The sequence below is a fragment of the Lygodium microphyllum genome, chromosome 2 (genome assembly GCF_053477565.2).
Source record: "Lygodium microphyllum isolate KBCC chromosome 2, Lygodium_microphyllum_v1.1.10, whole genome shotgun sequence".
Classification (NCBI taxonomy): Eukaryota; Viridiplantae; Streptophyta; class Polypodiopsida; order Schizaeales; family Lygodiaceae; genus Lygodium; species Lygodium microphyllum.
Window position 1 is genome coordinate 136,697,284 of NC_141136.1, and position 21,167 is coordinate 136,718,450.

The window sequence follows — 21,167 nt, forward strand, 5'->3', positions numbered from 1 at the left end:
GGAGGCTGAAAACAGTTTTTCTCTTCTTAGTTGTATAAGCCAAAAGAACTCTAATACAAAGAAATAGAAGAACCCTATATATGGGTCTCAAACCAAACTCAACTAACTAAGGTAGCATACTAACTGAGCCATGAACTAGAGTAGACATAAATGCACAACAGTCACCCTGGCATATCACGAGTGGAGCTCGATATCTCAACACTGAGTAGTTGTTGGCTTCTGTAAAGACATTGTCAGGCATTGAAAGACCTGTTTTAGATGGAAGTTCTCGTGACCCTGTTATATTGACCGGCTAGGCGGCCATTCTAGGAGTTCCTGTTAGTTGTGAGGCAGTTAGAGAAGCCTATTAAAATAATGATGAAAAGAGACAAAACCTTGAATATCTGAAAGAAAGTATATATATACAGATGTGTGTAAAAAGGGGTTTGACCCCTATAAAAATAGAAAAGGAAAAAAAGAAAAACACTTGAGCTGTTGTTTATCGCCTTACGGAGGCTTGGTAGGTTCTTGGGGATGAGACAAGACCCGAGGCCGATGCCTTGTCTTCCTTGGGGTGATATCTTGCCATAAAAAAAGAAAATAAAAGAAGGTTGGAGCGAAAATAAAAGTGAGCATTAGAAAAGGATTAAGTGTCGCCTTGTGAGGGTTTGATAGGTTCTTGGGTATCGAGACAGGACTTGAGGCCGATGCCCTATTCTCCTTGGGTCATTACGCTCGGCTCCCTCCTTTTTACATGCCCAAGTATAGAGAAATAAAAACCTTTTAAAAAAAGAATTATGCTAAAAGAAAATATTTCTTAATCAAGCTACAGGAGTTCTTGCCTAGTAGAAGCTCCTGGTTGAGTTGTCCTTAGTTAGGTAGGTAGTTCAGATCACCACTTAGGGCGACCTCTTTGATAGTTCTTTTTAGCTTGGATGTGTTGGAGCAGTTGGTTAGTCAGCTTCAGACTTTCTGTCAGATTATGCTGGGCCTACTTCTCGTGGATTTTATGCCTTGGTTTTGTCAAGGGGTAGGGTATGCATTGTGATGTGTTGTATTGTGCATTTTTTGTATCACCTTAATGCTCATTTTTGTTGTTTATGTGCAGATCTATTCGTGGGATTCGACGGGTTGACTGCCTATCACATGATCGCCAATGATAGATGATTTTTTATGTCGAGAAATACTTAAAAACAGCCAAAAATTATGAATATCAGGGGAAAAATAATCTTCGTCGAAGGGGGCGATGGCAATCAGTACGATTTTAAGCGGCAAGTCCCTAAAGCGTTAGTGTTAATTTGCATGGAAAATCAAATGATGGCGGATGGCCGAGCTAGAGTTTTTCTAGATGCAAAATGATGTCATGAATCCAACGTACGTCTCAGATCTCAATTCCGAGGTTGTTTGATCCCCCATTTAATCCCCGCAAGTTTCGGGGTTGTGAAGCAGCTACTGGATTTGGAAGCCAAGGAAAGCATGATGGGGCCCAGCTTTGTAGATTTCGATGCCATGGAACCACCGTCCAGATGGATCTCGAATACGATGCCGTTTGCCCCTTCAAAAGCGAAAAAGCCACTTGCCGAAAGTGTGAAAGCAAAATGCATGAACTAGATAATTGGGAATTAAGCCTTAAAGCTCTAATTAAGAGCCAAAAAAACACACAAAATGAAACGATGGAGGGGAGGAGGCATCAGTTTTTTGCGCCCCATTTTTTCCCTCCATCATGATTTTCTGATCAGCTAAGGCAGGAGGAATGCTCCTGGCCCTAAGATGCTTCTATCATTCGCCCTCCATCGCCACAAACGGATCGAGGAATGATGCACTGAGTCAAGAGATAAAAAATCAGTCTCTCTTTCCTCCCTCTCTCTCCTGCATAGAGGCAATTCATGTGCAAGAAATCAAGAAAAATAAAGACTGAAGGATGCTTGTCCAGCTGTGATCGGATTGCTTCAAGATGAAGAGAAGGCTGAGGAAAGAGGTTCAGCATTGAAAAATGTTTGCTGGTCGATTTGTGGGTTGCTCAGAATAATTATTAAAAAACCCGCAACACACAAGACACGCGATATGCTCCAATTTTATGAAGAAATTTACTTGTTTTTGTTGTTTCATGGTCCAAATGTTGTTCATATGCCATGAATTTTTGTTTGAACCTTGTTTGCATTATGTTTGAGGACTGTACCTATAGAAATGCAGAACCCGTAATGATTTAAAGTCGTTATTAATTTATTTAAAACCCGCCAAATGTCATTTTTAATGAAAATTAGTGAGTTTTTTCGAATTTGAGTTGGAAAAAATGAATGAAAATAAAACAAAATCAGAGAAATGTTAAGTTTTAGTCAAAATAATAAGCCAATACAAATAAATCAAAAAATACCTATTTTTCATGAATAATAAATAGTAAAAAATAGCTCTCGTGGTTAAACTTCTATAGCTCTTACTTCCTTTTGCTTCTACTCATGCTCTCGCTTTTGCTCCACCTTTCATAAACAATGTCTCAAAAAAAACATAAACACAAATAAAATCCCTAAATATGTACAAAGTCCAAAATCACATTATAGAAAATTTGTACAAACAATGCATTTATCTGTAACTTCACCATTTAAAGTATAGAATAGTCCACGTTTATGACACATTTATAACAAATATTTACACCATATATATGGTCACATGTACAATAAATATTTATACTATATTTATGCTCACATTTATACCAAATGTTTATACTATATATAGAGACTTTAAAAAAAAACCTTGCTAAAATTTTTTAGTAAAAGCCTTAAACATTAATAGAAATCCTAAAGGGTAATCAAAACTTTAAATAAGCAAAATATATTATGCAAACCATGGATTCTTACAACATAAAAAGTGAAGAAAGGGATCTTCTTAATGTTGTGAAGGCCTTGTAGCTTGAATGCAAGTTCCAACACCTTGCAACATCTCTCTCTCTCTCTCTCTCTCTCTCTCTCTCTCTCTCTCTCTCTCTCTCTCTCCACGCATATCTATTTACTGTGTTTGAACTAAATTCACACTTTCATACTTTTTAGTATGTGTAAATTCAATACAATAGATGTTTTGAAACATAACCGTGTCAAAGAGCATTATTCGGAGTTTAAAGATGTGTTGTGTTTATTAGTCATGACTTAAAAGTCCATTTTAAATGCTTTTTTAAAGAAACCTCACTAATGAACAAATGTTAATTGCATCCATGCTTCCATTTTATAATAGTGTTCTCACGAGATCAACCCTGGAACACTCATTTTGGGATGGTGGTTTAACTACAAACTTGTGGAGAAGTATCCTCGCTAGGTTGAATTTGCAAAGTGCTGACAAAGCTAACCTGAGGTTTTGTGCCTTGGAAACAATCTGAGATTTAAAAGAGAGACGCCGATTAGGGTCATGCCACACGTAAAAAATAACTCGGTTATTCAAGTGCCTTGTAAGTACAGTAATCCCCATTTATATGCAGAATCTGAAAACATGAAATGTTAGAACTTTCAGAATACCGGTAAAAAAAGGATAGAAGGCCCCGAGGCTCGAGCCGACCAAGGAAACTAGTTTAACGGAAAAGCACATAATAATAATATTAGGCAAAGGCAGTTCTGAAGCAAGACTTGGGTTTCTCCGTGCTACCGGGAGCTTCGCAGATTGGATCAAGATGTACGACAACTACAACAATGGTTCATTCGTACTCCGAAGAAGGTCCATGCTGCTTAAGGGATGTACAAGGCCAAAATTGATCGAGTAGGAGAGTAATGGTAGATTCTTTGATCAACTGCCGCTGATAATTAGCTGTTGAAGCTTCCTTTGCCACCCTTCACTACTGATCTTCTATAGACGCAGGAAGATTAAGATCAAGAAACAGCTTCGCACAGCGTCCGATCAAAAGGTGAGGCGAAGACGTGGATTCTGCGTCAAGCATGGTCAAGGAAGAAGAAGCACTGTCGCTGTTGGAGTCGGGAGAATCCCGGGGCACCATTGCCTGAGACAAGCTCGACCCTTTACCAATCCCATTAGACGCCGCGTCCTTGCCTCCCGCCAGTGAACGCATCATCTCCCCCTCCTGCTTCCCCATCTGCTTCATCCAAAAGCCTGGCTCGCGCTGCTCAAATGATGACGCTGCTCCAATGACCTTCTCTGAATCCTGCATCGATAAGCCTTGAATAACATCCGCGGCCGGAGAAGCAATCTTCAGCTCTAGCTTCAGCGTCCTCTCTTCCACCAGCTTATTCGAAAAGAAGCTTCGAGACGAGTCCAGGGATGGACAAATCCTTGTAGGACCGTTCCGTGGTTGTAACTTGCCATTGTCTGGAATCTTGCTCCAAACGTTATGCCAAATACAAGCTGGCGCAGAAACAGGCAGACGTTGAGGCAATGAACTGCTGCCAGAATGATCAGCCAAATCGATCATCATGATATGGTGACGTTCCTGGCTATGGCTGTTAATGTTCTGGTTGGCAATCATCTCCACGGGGAAGGGGAAATTAGTCTTGGCTTTGTGGCCGCGTAAGCTGCGAGCTGCATTGTCGTAGGCATGCGCAGCCTCCTCTGCGGTGTCGAAGGTGCCCAGCCATACCCTAGTCTTCCTCCAAGGGTCCCGAATCTCTGCAGCATATCGGCCCCATGGCCGTCTGCGGACTCCGCGGTATCGCTTGCAGGAGGCTGCAGCATGATCCACCATGACTTGATCACCTGCAGGAATCAGAGGCGAGGGAACAAAGGAGATTATACTACTCGTTTCTGGATGAAGCTGATGGCTGACATCTGAAGCTTTGAGGAGAAGCTTGCGAAGAGAGAAGCTGGCAAAGACGGAGGTGACATTAATGGGACATTATTGAAGTGAGGCTGATACCTAACATCTAAAGCTTCGGGCACAAGTTTTCTTTTTCCATGGCGGAAACGGCTGAGAAAAAGAAGCTGTGAAAGAGAGCTGGAATTAATGAAGGTGGGCTAATAGCTCGGCAATGGCGCCGGAAGCGGCGAAGATAGAAGCTGTCAAATTTGATGGAGTTAAGCGAATAGAATTACGTTCAAAGCTTCGGGGAGAAGCTTTCTTCGTCTTCTGCGGGAAGAATTGTTGCCATGGAGGGAAAGTATGGGAAGGATTGCAGCCATGGCGGAGGAGAATGCTTGAAGAAGCGTCGAGAGAGAGAGAGAGAGAGAGAGACGTGATAGGCAAGACTCAGATAAATGTCACAAAAGAAGACGGCAGCAGGAGGTTCAAGACAGGAAAGGTCGGTAGTTGACGACACATATTGTAAATAATCGGAAAATAAATACAAATTTTCAGTTTTGGGGAAGTTAAAAAATTTATTTCGAGGGAGATTTTATTTCGTGAAAAACTGCGGCGCGGGTGGGTGGTGAAAAGTTGGAAACTGATTTACCTCAGAGAAGCGAATTCAGCTTTCAGTTTTGCCTTAAATGCTGGTTTTGCCGCTCCGTCTTAATAGTGCAGTTAAAACCAAAAAAATAAATTTAATAAAAATCCCGGGCTCCTCGTGCCCTCGTAACGGCGACTCACGGTCAGCGACCACCCCATCTGTTTTGACGCTCTGCCGCCGGCCGCCGTCAACTTGGCGTCAGAAATGCCGTCGGTCTCTCTGGCCCCCGCCGCCCACGACTCTTGCCTCGGCCGTATCACGCGACATAACGGCAGCCCCGCTAATTTTCTATTCTCAGAATTGTTTTTTAAATTAGCCCTCCCTCGGCCCTCGCACAGAAACCCTCGCCCGCTCTCGCCCGCTCGCAACTTGCCACGCGGCGAGACACGTGTCGCCAGCTTCTGTACTCACTTTTTGGCTGGCTTCGCCGTCACCCCAGGACCCTCACGCACTTCTTTGCTCGCTGCCACGTGTTACTCTGCCACACACGAAAGGCTATGCATGATGCAAGCGCGCACGTGCCATCCTAGGGTCTGTTCCTTGCAAGCGGTGGTCAAGACTCGAGAGAGAACCTTTATCTATCTATCTCTATATACATATATATATATATATACATATATATATATATATATCTATATATATCTTCTACTGTTATTAATAGAAGGTTTTGCAGGGGTCACATGGCGCATATGGAGGCCTCCTGTAGACACACTCCACCTGTTCAAAGTTTTGCTCTTCCTTCGTTCGTCCAATGTTGTGCTATCGGCTTAATTTTAGATTTTTTGTTACACTGACTGAGAGGTCTTTGTCAAACCCTCTATCATTGAACTCATTCTTCTATTTAAAAGATTGTGCACAAAAAAATTTAATCAATAGCATTCCATGAACCAGCTTCTCCTCCTCCATTTATCCCATGGGCAAAAAGGCAGTCAAGACAAACCATAGGAGCGAGTATAAAATAAAGCCTAAGGCATCTCAATTTCACACCCTCTCGGAATTTTGATTTCATGAAAAAGAAGGCAAAAATGAAAATGACAAGGGAGGATGAGGATTTTCATTTCAATTTACGAGGGAATTGAAAATCCAAAATGAATGATAATGTATAATCGTTAGAAGGAATGAATATATTAATTTACAATATAATTGCATTGATAAATTGTATAACTACATTAAAAACAAATAACATTATTTATAATTTGTTAAATATCATTACAAGAATAATAATAAATTATATTGATTGGAGAATGATTCTTTGCAAAAGAAATATGGGATCAAGTGCATACTAAGCTTCATGGTGAGGATAATGTTTTATGGGCATGAGCTTTAAAACCCCCTTTGGTTGTTTTGCTTAGGAGGAGGGGCCAATTTCTAGCAAAGAAAGCTCCTTTCAAAGTTAGGCAATATTTCAACATGCTGATTGTTGGAGGTAAAGGCACATGTGCCTACACCGCCCATGTTTTACTACATTGAAAATATTCACACACATGTATACTACATAGTGGCACATGCCCCCACACACCTGTACACTACATGTGGCGAGCACCCACCATTGTCACTTCATTCTTTATTCTTTCAATAACATTTGAATAAGGAAAGACAGTCACATATTGTGACTATTGGAGTTCCCACATCTTGAGTCTCTCTCTCTCTCTCTTGCTCTCCTTTTCCATCCATCATAGCTCACTCCTCCATCACTTTCGCTTGCTCATGCTCTCACTCGGGCTTCTCCCTTCAATTGGTATGAAAGCATTGGTTCAAGGAGCTTCTCTTCACTATGCTTTAGTCTAGATTTGAAATGTATATCTCAAGGTTTAATTGTTGGCCCTGAAGAAGGTACGCATAAATCCTATGCCTCATAGCTTGTATGGGCTCCTTTTTTACTTGATTGAGCATCAGTAAGTACTCCGGTGTGTCTAACAATAGTAACAAATAGGACATACTTGCTACTTACTCTATGTAAGAAAAACTTGTGAAGGATGGACATGCTATTTACTCGGTGCAAGATAGCAGACCTGCTATTCACTGTGTTGCAAGATAGACCTACTATTCATTATTTTATAAGATAGACTTGCTATTTCACCGAGTTCCTGACAAACCTACTGTTCACTAAATTGGACCTATTGTTTATCGTGTTCAAGACAGACTTATTGTTAACTACTATTTAGGACATACCTACTATATATTATCACAACAAGCTAATTGATTGTGAAAGTCTATGCCTATTGCCATCTGATGATATTCGAGTACTTCAGCGGATGTATTAATGTATGATATTGATGCTATATACTTGGATATGCATATGGAATGTCTTGAGCTTCACATTTGAGCTTGATCACATGTATTGGAGCTTTGGCCAATAGCTACAATGATCATTGACATTATAGGCTTGAAGATTCTCTTGGATTTTATACTCCCGACTCTACACTTGATGTATCTAGGATTTTGGATGGCCATCTACTTGATATTTTGGGCTTGCATTGCTCATTTGGAATTTGATTTTATTCTAGTGGGAGTCACTTGAGCTGCGTAGCTATTTTCTATTTGAGTAGAGCTTTGGGTTTATGCAGTTGAGCTTACTTCAATTGTAGTTGTTGTCTAATGGGCTGATTTGATTCATGCTTTGAGCTAGTATTTATCTTTGTCAAGTTGTTGTCAATGATATATCCATTCTGCTTGTATATGTATTGAGCTTCTTTACACTTGCTCAATCAGTTGTGTATCAAGCAGTTCTCTTCCATTATCTCAAGTCCTACTATATGCATGACAAGTATCCCTATTGGATGTATCCCACTTTGATGCATTGAGTTTGTGAGTTATCGGTACTAGTTGCATGCTCACTAATTTCTAGTGGTTTATGCATTCTCTATGAGGGCATATGCTTTTTGACTTGACTGCTTTGATAGTTAATGAACAACTCTCCTCTTTACTGTATCATCTATTTAGATACTATTTTGGTCTCAAATTTGACATGTTTTGGTGGCATTTATAGCACACCTTTCTTGAATTATGCTTTCATTCATTACATTATAGCTAGTGGCATTTATAGCACACCTTTCTTGAATTATGCTTTCATTCATTACATTATAGCTGGTGGGTTAAATGATAGTACTATCTTCAACATTGACAAGTTGGATGGCACAAATTACAACTATTAGAAGGCACAAATTTGGTTGAATGATAATACTATCTTCCACATTGACGAATTTGATTAAATGATAGTACTAACTTCAACAAATTTGGTTATATGATAATACTATCTTCAACATTGACAAGTTGGATGGCACAAATTACAGCTATTAGAAAGCACAAATTTGATAGGTTCTAGTGCATAAATTGCATAATAAGCCATTGAGACATGAGGGTGTAAAGTTTGAATGATTTGATACAAAGGATTGGGCTAAATTAGATGAGTTGTGTATATCTACGATCATTTTATTACTCTTAGTAGGTTTTCTATAATGTTATCTCCGAAGGGCAGACCACTTGGCAGTTATGGGAGAAGATTCATGATATCTATGACAAGTAAACTATTAAGGCCCATGCAAGACAAAATGACTTCTTCTTCTCCCAATATATTCTTCCAATAGTTCAGTCCAAGGGACCTCAAATTCCGATAACTTCTTTAAGTGCATAGCTTTTTCCTATAAGGATTCTTTGCCAATGTCTATTATCTTCAAGCCCCCAAGCTCCTTTTCCTTTTTGAGATTCTCTATAACCAAAGGATTTAAGTATTTTTTGGGACCTTTCTTACACCAAAAAAACTTCCCCATTGGGGGTCCCACTACTTTTCCATCTCCTTGCTCCATGTAGATAAAATCAAAGCTTGGGGAAGATGAAGAGGTCTAGCATTTGATCTTGAAATTTTCCAATAGGATACCAGTGACTAAAACCATAGCTTTGCCTCACTACCTAGGAGGAAGGGAATGTTAATAAATTTCTCAGAGAAGCCCATGTGCAATATCACCTTCTTCAATTAGTTCCAGTTAAGTTTATAAAACCTTTTTCTACATGCATCTAAAGAAAAACTATCTCTTATTCCAACAAGTTGGCCCATTCAATAGCCATATTTACATTCAGAACATTTTCTAATAGAGATATACCCTTTATGAAGCCATGCCGATTTTTGTTGATGTACCTTTCCAAAATTGGAGGTAGTTCAGATGCCAAGGCTTTGGTAAATAAGTTGTATACTGTCCCTATAAGTGAAATTGACATTAGGAAAAAAATGAACTCACAAATGGGCCTTTTAGCCCCCCCTCTCTCCTCATTCAAGAAGTCTTTTTCAACCAAATTTTATATTAAAAAATAGTTAGTTACGGGAGTGTGGTGCTTCGTTTCAATGCAAAATGATTAGTAGATACGAGGTAATTGATTTTTTAATCGAGAACAAGGAAAATAAAAATTTGAAAGTTCCTTTTAAGATAGTTTGGGGATTTTTTAGTGTTTATTGCAAAGCAAAGGAAGCAAAAGACGAGGCATCAAGAGGAAAAGCGCAAGGCAGAAAAAAAGGAAAATGCACCCTACAAGAGAGTGGGCCCGGAAGAAATCTAAAAGCATGGGAATAACCACCAGGATTACAAGACGCATGGAAGCCACAAGAAGCCAAAAGCAAGAAGGTGCACCTTTAAATACAAAGGTGCAGCCAAAACCTCTGGAGTGCAATTTGTAACCATGAATGGGCGATAGGACTAAGCAGAAAGAGAGGAGGACAATGGGAAAAAGGGCCTAGCTGGCCATGTAAAAAAGGGGACATGGGGATGACCACCCAAAAGGGATTTAGGGTTTTGTATATAAAGTTCAAAAAGTGAATGAAAGCTCATTCTTGGGTGTGTGACAAAGTAGACTCTTCTTCTTCTCTTCTTCTCTTATTTTGCTTGCTTGTGAGTGCTTGAAGGGGGAGGGAGTGTGAGTGAGTGAGGGAGTGAGTGTGTGAGGGATCTTGGACGTGAAGCCCTCCACCATCTCCTCTCTTCTTCTTCTTCTCTTCTCTCGTCTCATCTCGTGCGTGGCTATGAAGGATGGAGCTTGAAGGAAGAGGCTTGAGGATGCTTGAGCGTGCATCACCAATCGTGGAGCTATTAGAGTGCTTGAGAGAGGAAGTAACTCAATCGAGCATTAAAGTAAGCTCACTACACTCGTAGAGAGGGATAGCGCATCGGCTATGTGAGAGGTAGCCATTAGTGCTTGCTTGAACTGCTTGAATAATAAGCAGTTCATGGGCCTTGGCAGTTGAGCATGAGCTCACCTCTACATTTTGGTTCCGTTGCCGTGACCAACGAATTCAAGCTTGAGCGCTTACAAACTTCAATTTGAGCATTGAAGTATGTTGAGATATTTGCAATCACACCTACTTTAGTTCCTTTGTGAGGAGTAGTGAGGGCTCAGGACAAGAATTCCATATGCACAGTAGGAGAAGGTACTACCACTCAATTCCTATAAAGCATTGTACTTGCACTCTTTTTCTAATGCAATGATAGTACTCACTTCTTTCCAGTAAAGTGTCATGTCACTGTCAATATACAAAATTGTGTTTATGAGTCAAAGTCTCAATCTTGGAACCTAATTCACTTGTGTAACAATTTGTCCTAGTCAGGGTTAATGTCTTCATGAGTTTCCTTTTCCTCTTTCAACCTCCATAGCTTCCGGATTTGCCATGCTCTAGATCCCATGTATTTTACATGGTATCAAAGCTCAGCTAAGCATGCCTTAGCTCATTTTAGTAGATCTTCATCTTTGGTCCATCTCTACTTAGCTCAGTCTCAGTGTATGAACTCACTTTCCATCTCCACCTTCAAGCTTGCCTTCATGGCTGCCATAGCTAGTAGCACCCTATCAGATTGAAGCTCTTGTATCTCACTCCACAGGCCAAACCTTACCAAGCTTCCTTCTGGAGAAGTGTTCCCTCGATACTGATACTTCTCTGTATCATTTCAGAACTTGACATTGCCCCATCCAATACTCACCATTGTCAATTTTCTCAAGTTTTGTTCTGTGGCCTCCTTAGCCAGGCAATACATAGGCATCTTGGAGCTTGTGGATCTCTCATTACATGATACCATTGATCATGATATCTTCTAGGAAAATCTTCCTTAACATCAGTACTCTATCCTATTACAACAAACATCAGGATTGATGAAGAATTCAATCAGTACTAATGAAATCGTGAAAAACCGACGAAATTTGCACTTGCTGCTACTGTCGTCTTAAATCATGCATCAATCTTGAGGAGCATCATGGGGTTTTGGTAGAGCATCAAGAGAGCTACATTTCCATAAAAAAAGTTTTCAAAATGATCAAGTGTAGCTCTTGCAATGTCAAAAAAACCAAGCTACTCTCAGAAACCCTAATTGTGACTCCATACCAAACACTTATGTCTCTTAACACATCTCAACCAACTCTTTTGTTGCTTAAATTTGATAAGTCTAAAGATAATTTGTTGATGGTCCCTCAAGTCGAACATGGGCAAAGATTCTCCAACTGCCCGTTTCAAAGGAGTTAGGTTTCATACCTGGCAGACCCGCATCAAACTGATCTTGATGAAGAAGGGCCTTCGGGCCATTACCACTGGAAAAGAAAAGAAGCCTCGTGATGCGGATCTAGCCATCACTTGGCAAAAGAACGATGATAAGGCTCGGGGCATTATCAAACTGGAGCTAGACGACGATAGCTATATCCGCCATGTGGATAACTGTGAGACTTCACAGGATACATGGAAGAGACTTGACAATTTGTTTAGTGCACAGTCTAAATCATCAAAGTATGGTCTCCTGATTGAGTTTTTCAGGCTTGAAATGAAGTCTAGCACATCACTTGCCACACATCTAAATTACATGGAAGGACTTCTAACCCAACTTGCAAGAATCAACATTAAAATGGAAGAAGATGTTTGCATCGATGTTCTACTTAAGAGTTTGCCTCCTAAATATAATAATGTATCAACAACTCTAATTAATATGCCAAACCCTGAACTTGTTGATATCTAGGCATCACTGTTAGAGGAGGAAAAGAAGCTAAAAACTAAGGAAGAACCAAGTACCTCTAGAGATGAGCATGCATTATATGTTGGCAAACATGTACAAAGTCAAGAAGGATCAGCTCTTCTGTGATTTTTGCAAAAGGACCGGACACACCAATAAGTTCTACCACTCCCAAAAGGCCTATCTATTTGTAGTCAAATAAGAAGAAGAAAATGGAGAAAAGGAAGAAGAAGAAGAAGACTACTAGGAGAAGGACAAACATCATAAGTCCTTCTATTCAGACATATTTTTTAAGCTGTGTATTTCCTAGCCCTAATGCCTTAGACATAAACTTGTAAACTCCTTAGTTAGCCTTGTACTACAGCCTTTGTACACTTTGTGAGGCCCTGCTACATCCTTGGGATGTCCATCATGTTTATGGTACCCACACTTAGTCTTTTCTGCGATAGCCTTTGGTGTTTTGCCATGTTTATGGTATGCACACACTTTGCAGGTGTTGCTTTCACTAAAGCCTCTAGACACTTTGTACTTTTGGTTGTGATTGAGGAGGGGTATTTAGATATTTGCAATCACACCCACTTCAGTCCCTTTGTGAGGAGCAGTGAGGGTTTAGGACAAGAATCCCATATGCATAGTAGAAGAAAGTACTACCACTCAATTCCTATAAAGCATTGTACTTGCACTCTTTTTCTAATGCAATGATAGTACTCTTTTCTTTCCATTAAAGTATCATGTCACTGTCAATACACAAGATTGTGTTTATGAATCCAAGTCTCAATCTTGGAACCTAATTCACTTGTGTGACAATTTGTCCTAATCAGGGTCAATGTCTTCATGATTTTCTTTTTCCTCTTTCAACCTCCATAGCTTTTGCATCTGCCATGCTCTAGATCTTGTGTATTTTACAAAGTAAGGGTTTCATCCCCAAATCATAGCTTGAGATAGATAGGAGGTTTTGGGTCTTTAATCCATGCTACAAGTAGTATTTTTGGTTTTTGATGGTTAGTGGGTAAGAGAAATCAATTCACTATTTTGCTTTTGATTGTTGTTGCATTTAGAGTAGGTTAAGGTTAAGAGATCGATTGGAAAAGCATAGGGTTTGCTATTGTAAAACATGCCAAATAGGGCACAGATCTATGGAAAATGGGAAGAAGGAGTGCTGAAGGGGGTTGAGATTGACAAGTGAGGATGTAGGAGTGGCAAGAATCTTGCAAACGAGGGGTTTAATAGCCAGGTGACCAAGGGGGAGCTCATTTGAAACCCTGGCTGTGAGAGAGAGAGTGTGTGTGTGAGCTCCAATGCGTGGATCCGCTTCAATCACGTTGCCAACAAGTTTATTGCCCACAAGTTTGTTGCCAACAAGTTTGTTGCCCCTCATGCATAGGTAGGATCTCAAGGTGCTCAACTAGTGTGAAGCCCACAATCGCTTGGCCTGATGAAGTTTTCATCACTTCGGGAAAAACGTGTCGTTTTTGGCATGTTCGAGTTACGCTGACTCTAGGCCGAGTCCCAAAATCAACCCTCGACCCTCTTGTATTCGGCCATTTGGCCCACTCGACTCAGACTCGTGGAAATTTGGCCCTTGGCCCTTCTATATTCGGCCATTTGACCCATTCGAATTAGCCACTCAGACCACGATGACCCAGGCACATTTAAACATTAGGCACTCGGCCAACCCATACTCGGCCCCTATATCCAAGTCACCCACTCGTCCCATCCGAATCAGCCACTCGGCCCCTGCAATTTAGACCTGTTGGGCCGAGTCTGATTTTTCCCAGAATTTTTAAAGTGTAGAACATACTACCTAGACACTAGCCATACGAACATTCGAAGACCATACAGATGCTTGAGACGCCTTTCTAGCATAAGGAACAAAGGAATCAGCGAGACACAGACATAGAGATAACACTAGTCAACCATCTAGTGATGCAGGTCGTCAACAATATTAAGCAGCATCGTAGAGCCCAAATAAATTGTGACTGAGTAGAGGGCATAACAAAAAACCTTATGAACCAATGGGGACGGCTAGAAATCGAGCGTATAAGCCTATTAGACTAAACCCATGACGAGAGCACTAAAGCCATCTATACACTTGTTTTCCCACTCACTCTAATTTCCAACCCTCAAAACACACTTGGGAAGAGATAAAAGCCTGATTTCGCACAATACATAAAAAGAACACACACATGTACACACGCACAGAGTGAGGGTAAGTTGAGGACTGGTTTTAATTAACAAGGAATTCACCCAGACTTAAGAATTTGAAAGAATCCACTGGTAAGAGAAGACCCAAGGACATAGAAGGGTGATTGAATCCCCAAAGGTAGGACCAAGCAAAGAACACAACTAAAAATCCGGACGCAATGAGGACAGATACTATCATGGAAGTGGATCTACCCGACCTTATCAACTTGATCAACAACTTGGAAAAACATGAAGCTTTGGACATGGAAGAGGGCAGCTCAGGCTATAGAAGCAACAAAGAACTTGACCTAGGGAATTTTCCTGAGGTCGTCCAGCAGTTAGTGAACAAATACAATGCTCAAACTCAGCTAGAACACCGCGGTAGACTGGTAGAGGACATCATAACGGACCTTGAGGAGGAGAGGTAGATGGCATGTAGGGTTTTGCATGGAGCTTATGCCAGAGTATGGAAATGCGAGAGATTCAGAGAGTGCTAGCCCTAGCAAGCAGGAATCTGTCAAAGAGCGAGAGAGCGCTAGGAGATCTCACACTGAGCGAGCTTCCAAAGCGGCTACTAGATAACACGACAATAGAGCAAAGCGCTGCAGTATTAGCCACATCGCTACTAGTGGGGTTAGGAGTCAACCAAGGCTTTAACATCTAATAAAAAATTCATGTGGTGGTGAAGCAGCTAGATAAATAAAGCAAATGACAACCCATGCAACTTTGTGGAACAATTTGAGTAGGTCTGCAAGGCCAACGGCCTCATCGATCCTACTCAACACTCCCAAGCCTTTGGATTGTGCTTAGGTGACAAGGGCCAGATGACCTGGTACACAAGTTTGGATGCTATAGAGCATGCCGATCTCAATGGTTTGAAAAATATCTTCATTAAGATATTTTCAAACTTGGGTACTCCGATAACCTACTAGTGCGACTCATGAATGTCAAGCAGAGAGAGAAACATGATATTCAAGATTATGTGACCCATGTGAGGAGCCTCTTCAAGAGAATCCCCATGGGCAAGAGACCAACCAAAAGAGCGGTATCCACGGTATTCATTAATAGAATATGAAGTGAAGAGCTCTACAAAGCCTTGTTCGGCAATTGGAGCTTACATCAAGACACACTGGCAAGGGTCTTTGAAGAAGCTATTAGAGTGGATGACCAGCTCAAGGAAAGAGGTTCTAGGGGCTCAAATCAAGAAGAGTCTAGTAGCAGGAGTTTTGAGAGGGCCTCGACGCTGAGTGAAAGAGTAGACCCAAGGGCATAAGACAAAGGGAAGGGCACTGATTCTGGACAAGAGCTATCAGATATTAGAATGGACATAGCCAAACTGCAGGAGATGATGAGACAACCAACAAGAAAGAGAATTGTAGACATGTGGGCACGAGTGAGTGTGCTAAGCCATGCAGTACTCCAAACTTGGGGTAACCCACCAGTCAAGACTGCTAGGTAGGTTCAACGTCACACTAGCTAATGGAATGAAGGTGAAACCATTTAGAGTATTGAAAAATTGGCTAGTGAAGATCGTAGGAAACCATTTGTTGACTTTATAGTCATAAAGGGAGTGGACTATGACATCATGCTAGGCCGACCTTGGATGCGCAAAGCGAGAGTTGTAGAAGATTGGGGAAATGGTCTCATCTTCTTAAGGAATCAAATGGAGGCTGTAAGAGTAGAGATGGACACTTGGAAAACTACGCCGATTGACCTAGATGCCATCTCTACCATGTTGACAAGTGATGGCTTGATTAGGAGATCCTATGGGGCTATTACCAAGTATATCACGTGTCCTGAGAATGAACAAGACTGGATGCATGTTCTTGCTACCATCGACCTTCCATTCTCAGACACAAAGGAGTATGAACAAGTCATCAAGGCAATTGGCAAGCTCAAGGACACACCCTCAGTGGCAATCTTCATGATGACTAGAAGTCTACATGGAAGACCTAACCTTGTTACATGAGTCTCGAACAATATATGAGAGCTCCTAGAGATTTTAGGGTACTTGACCGACAAGTTGGTTGGAAATCCAACAACAAATCTTAAGCCACTCCAAGATCTCTTAGACAAGCCTGAATGGCGATGGTCCAAGGTACACGATTTAAACTTGAGGTACAATTGGGCCTTAATCCTTGACCAACATGAAGAGATACGTCTAAATCTGGAGAATGATGAGCAACTGGACAAAGACAACTTTGACAATGAATATGAGGACTACTGTTCCTTCATTGATGAGAGCGAAAGGGAAATCGATACCCTAGAATATGACACTCGGGGATGTATAATCAAACAAATGCGAGTAATCCCCCCAGACCATGTAAGTAGAGTGCCCTTAGAGTAGAGAAAGGAGTTAGGCACAAGAATTGTGATTGAAATTGGTTGGAGCACATAGGCACAATCGATTATGAGCAGGCATGCCTAATCCAACCGAGTGACGAACCACTGTTGCAAATGGACTCACCCTCTAAGCTGCGACCACCCAAAGAGAGCCCCTATTCTAGCAAAGATAAAGAGTTCAATTTTGAGTCGGAAGTTAGATCAGATAGTGATCTTGAAATATCTCGATCTCCCAAGACTAGAAACACCAAGGGGGACCTACCTGACCACCTAAGACGCCGACAATTAAGAGAGGAATGATGGAAGCTGCCTAAAGAAACGTAGATAAAAGAGCAACAAAAACTACAAGACCTACTAAAGCAATTTACGAAGTTCAAAAGGGAGATAGGGTGGTGATCTTGATGGGAGCCAAACAACAGGGGCAAGCAAGCGAACCAATCTAGGGACCCACCAAGGTCAAAAGCGGTTAATTTAGCCAGGGAAGGGGACACCCCACGACTTGTCTTTATAGCTGATGACTTGGCTGAGCAAGATGAAGCAAGTCTCATTACTCTCTTGCTAGAGTATATAGATGTCTTTGCTTGGTCTCTAGAAGAGCTCAAGGGGGTAGACTCAAGTGTGGTGACTCACAACATACCCATGACACCTGACATAACACCTGCCAAGCAACTCCAAAGCACGCTCCGCTATTAAGGGAGAAATTAACAAACTAATGAGAGTGGGATTCATCTACGAAATTGAATACACGGACTGGGTATTGGCCATAGCCATCGTGCTAAAGAAGAATGGAACGATTAGAGTGTGTGTCAATTACAAGAAGGTGAACGTGGCAACAAAGAGGGATAATTATCCATTAATGTACACCGAGCACATGCACGAGAGAGGCAAAGAGGCCTATAGTTTCTTAGATGGATTCTCTAGATACAATTAGGTGCAAGTGTATCCTAATGATAGGTATAAGACCACATTTGCCACTAAATGGGGAATCTTCGCCTAAATAGTTATGCCTTTTGGGTTGACTAATGCGCCAACTACCTTTCAACGATTGATGTGCACTATATTCAAGGACATGATTAGGAAGGAGCTAGAGGTTTTTGTGGATGACCTATGTGTTCACTCTACATGGAGGGAACACTTAGACAGGCTCAAAGCACGGTCTTTGCATGGTGTTGACTATATCGCCTCTCATTGAATCCCTTGAAGTGCAAGTTTTGGGTAAAGCATGGATGCATCCTAGGACACGTAGTATCGAAGAATGGCATTGCCACATATTTCTCAAAGATCAAGGTCATTTTCGACCTTCCATCCCCTACTGATTACAAGAGTGTTCAGTGCTTCTTAGGACATACAAGGTATTATCAACAGTTTGTGTTGAACTATGCATTGATTTCTAGACCTCTACACAAGTTGTTGATCATATTCAAATGGACCGGGGAATGTCAACGCACATATGAGAAATTTAAAAAGGATCTGACCACAGCACCAATCCTACGAGCCCCAGATTGGACACTCACGTTTCATGTGCACAACATTGACACTTCGAAATTCGTCTTAGGAGATGTGATGTGCCAACCTAGTGAACACAACCTGGATTACCCAATGAGCTTTGCTATAGGCAAATGATTGAGACCGAAATAAATTCCTCAACAACTGAGAGAGAGGGCTTGGCCATGGTGTTTGCTGTAAAGAAATTTTGGCATTATCTTTTGGCTACGTCTTTGTTGTATCTTGTTAACAAACCATGCGCAACATGACACATCGCTAGATGGCTTCTTCTGCTTTTGGAGTTTGACTTCTCCGTGGTGGTGTGTAAAGGAAAGCAGCATTACACGGCTGACCATTTGTCTTGTATTCCCATGGGGAGAAGCTACTGGACAAGGCATTATGGATGAACTGCCAGATGCACATCTATTCCACTTATCTAGCGAAAGGGATTTGTTTAGAGCTGACATGATGCTATATTGGGTAGATAACATAGTTCAAGTGCTTGAGAACAAACTACCAGAGTGACCAATAGAAAAGGCTTGACTTAGATGGTTCATCCTTAAGATCCAACCCTATCAATTGATAGTCGACCAACTTTACAAGTTGGGACAAGACAGGTTACTACGCAGATGCGTGTGTGAGCATGAGATGCATGACATATTGATAGAGGCACACGATGGAATCGCAAGAGGACATTTCAACAGAGATGTGATAGCCTGCAAAATGTTGCAGTCCCAATTGTGGTGGCCTACCCTCTTCCGAGATGTGGCATGATTTGTCAAGCATTGTGATGAGTGCCAATGAGCTAAAGTCCCTATTCATAAGGATCACATGGAGCTAACCCCAATTATCACACGACAACCCTTTGAGAAATGGGAGATTGACTTCATCAGTCCCATTAGTCATGCAGCATAATATTCACAAGCCAAATACATCATTGTGACCATTGACTATCTAAAAAAATGGGCAGAAGCATGAGCTACGAGAAAGAATGACGCTAGGACCACTGCTAAGTTCCTATGGGAGCAAGTGATCTCACGGTTCTTCGGCTGCCCCATTGAACTAGTTAGTGACCATGACACACACTTCATCAACGAAGTGATAGCTCACCTCCTGCCCTCCTTCCTAATCATCCATCGGAAATCTTTGCCTTATTACCCTCAGGAAAATGGTCAAGCTGAATCCACAAATAAAATCTTAGTAAACATCCTTACCAAAGTCATCTCTCCTTTGCACAGTGATTGGGATAACAAGTTGATGGTGGTCTTGTGGGCCTACTGCACAACTTACAAGATGGCTATTGTATAGACCCCCTTTAGATTAACCTATGGTACAGAGGCAATTCTACCCATAGAATTCTTCATACCCAGCCTCAAGTTAGCCTTCAAGAGAGATGGGATGGGAAGGAGGCATGGATAGAATGCTTAATTTAGCTCGAGCGCTTATCAAAAACCCGGCTTCTAGCCACCTATGCACTAATATGCGAGAATGCAAGACGCAAACGCTGGTTTGAAAAGCATGTTAATCAGTGCAACTTTGAATAGGGTGACTTAGTACTACTGTATTCGGTTAAAGGACATAAGCAAAAGCTAAAGTTTCAAGGGCTAGGACCTTTTAGGGTTCGAACCATCAGTCGAACTCGCAATGTAGAGCTCAAAACCTTGGAAGGTGAGGGCATAGGCTTCTTCAATGGCTAGGACCTTTTAGGGCTAGGACCTTTTAGGGTTTGAACCATTAGCCGAACTGGCAATGTAAAGCTCAAAACCTTGGAAGGTGAGGGCATAGGCTTCTCCAATGGTAGCCGCATAAAGAAGTACTTCCCTCCCATGCACCCATTGCATGAGCCTCCAATGCTAACACCCCCTGTCCAAGTATGAGTAGCCACTATCATTGAGATGGACAATGAGGATGAGGAAGCCGTAGAACCAGCCTACCTAAGCATGACGGTCACTACCAAGCACACATGCACCATCAAGGCATTGATCGATGAGGGAGCTGATTTTAATATCTTAACCCATGACCATTGGACCCAAATTGGCAAAGTGAAGTTGCAGTCTACTAATGTTAAGCTCAGTCCTTATGGATGCTAACCCTACACACTTTTGGGAAAGTGCCGGGTTGCAGTTTTTATCGAGTCTGAAAGCATGCATATGATCTTGTATGTGTTGCCCAACACTAAATATGCAGGCATTGAATCGCTATTAGGACAAACCTTTAATAAGTGAGCTCATTGTATTGTCGACTATGAGTCGCAACATATCCACCTAGTCATAGGCAACTTTCAAACAGTTACATCTTTCAACAAGGGCAGCGTGACTCCTTCCAAGTCTGCAAGGCCACCGGTAGGAAACCCTACCGTCAAGTCTAAGGAGGGGGTTGTGACTCATCACGACCCGCCAGACCTCAATACTACTGACAACTCACTGAACCCAACACTGAAGCCAAGAAACCCCAGTTCAAATGGGTACCTAAACAATGAGGACTGCAAATGAACAAAAACCCACAGCCTCGCAGGGCTAATGACCCACACTCAAAACCTAGGAAGCCAAGGCAAAACTATAAACATTGACATACGGTCAACAAGCCACGATGGGACCCCAAGTCCTTATTGCAAGCACAAGGCTACTATGCGGGTAACACTTGGATTTGGCTACCTAAAGCCAACACAACCAAACACCCTACTCAAACGCCACCCTCAAGCTTGACCACATGAAACATCATGCAAGAGACACTCAAACCACAAGAGAATCACGAAACTAAGTCTATAGAACCTCCAAATCCTAGCTTAGTAGGGCATGAACCAATCTATCATCTGAAACTG

At 41.6% G+C, this 21,167-nt stretch overlaps 1 protein-coding gene across 1 annotated transcript; it reads right to left on the minus strand.

Moving 5' to 3' along the window:
- Positions 1–3,342: 3,342 nt before the first annotated feature.
- LOC148040366 (uncharacterized) lies at positions 3,343–5,175 on the minus strand. Its single transcript, XM_087666537.1, has one exon. The coding sequence runs from the start codon at positions 4,655–4,657 to the stop codon at positions 3,797–3,799; it is 861 nt and encodes a 286-aa protein (XP_087522663.1). The 5' UTR covers positions 4,658–5,175; the 3' UTR covers positions 3,343–3,796.
- Between the last annotated feature and the right edge of the window lie 15,992 nt (positions 5,176–21,167).

Coding starts and splice junctions, on each gene's coding strand:
- LOC148040366 (XM_087666537.1), bottom strand. CDS start 4,657: ATGGTGGATCATGCTGCAGCCTCCTGCAAGCGATACCGCGGAGTCCGC.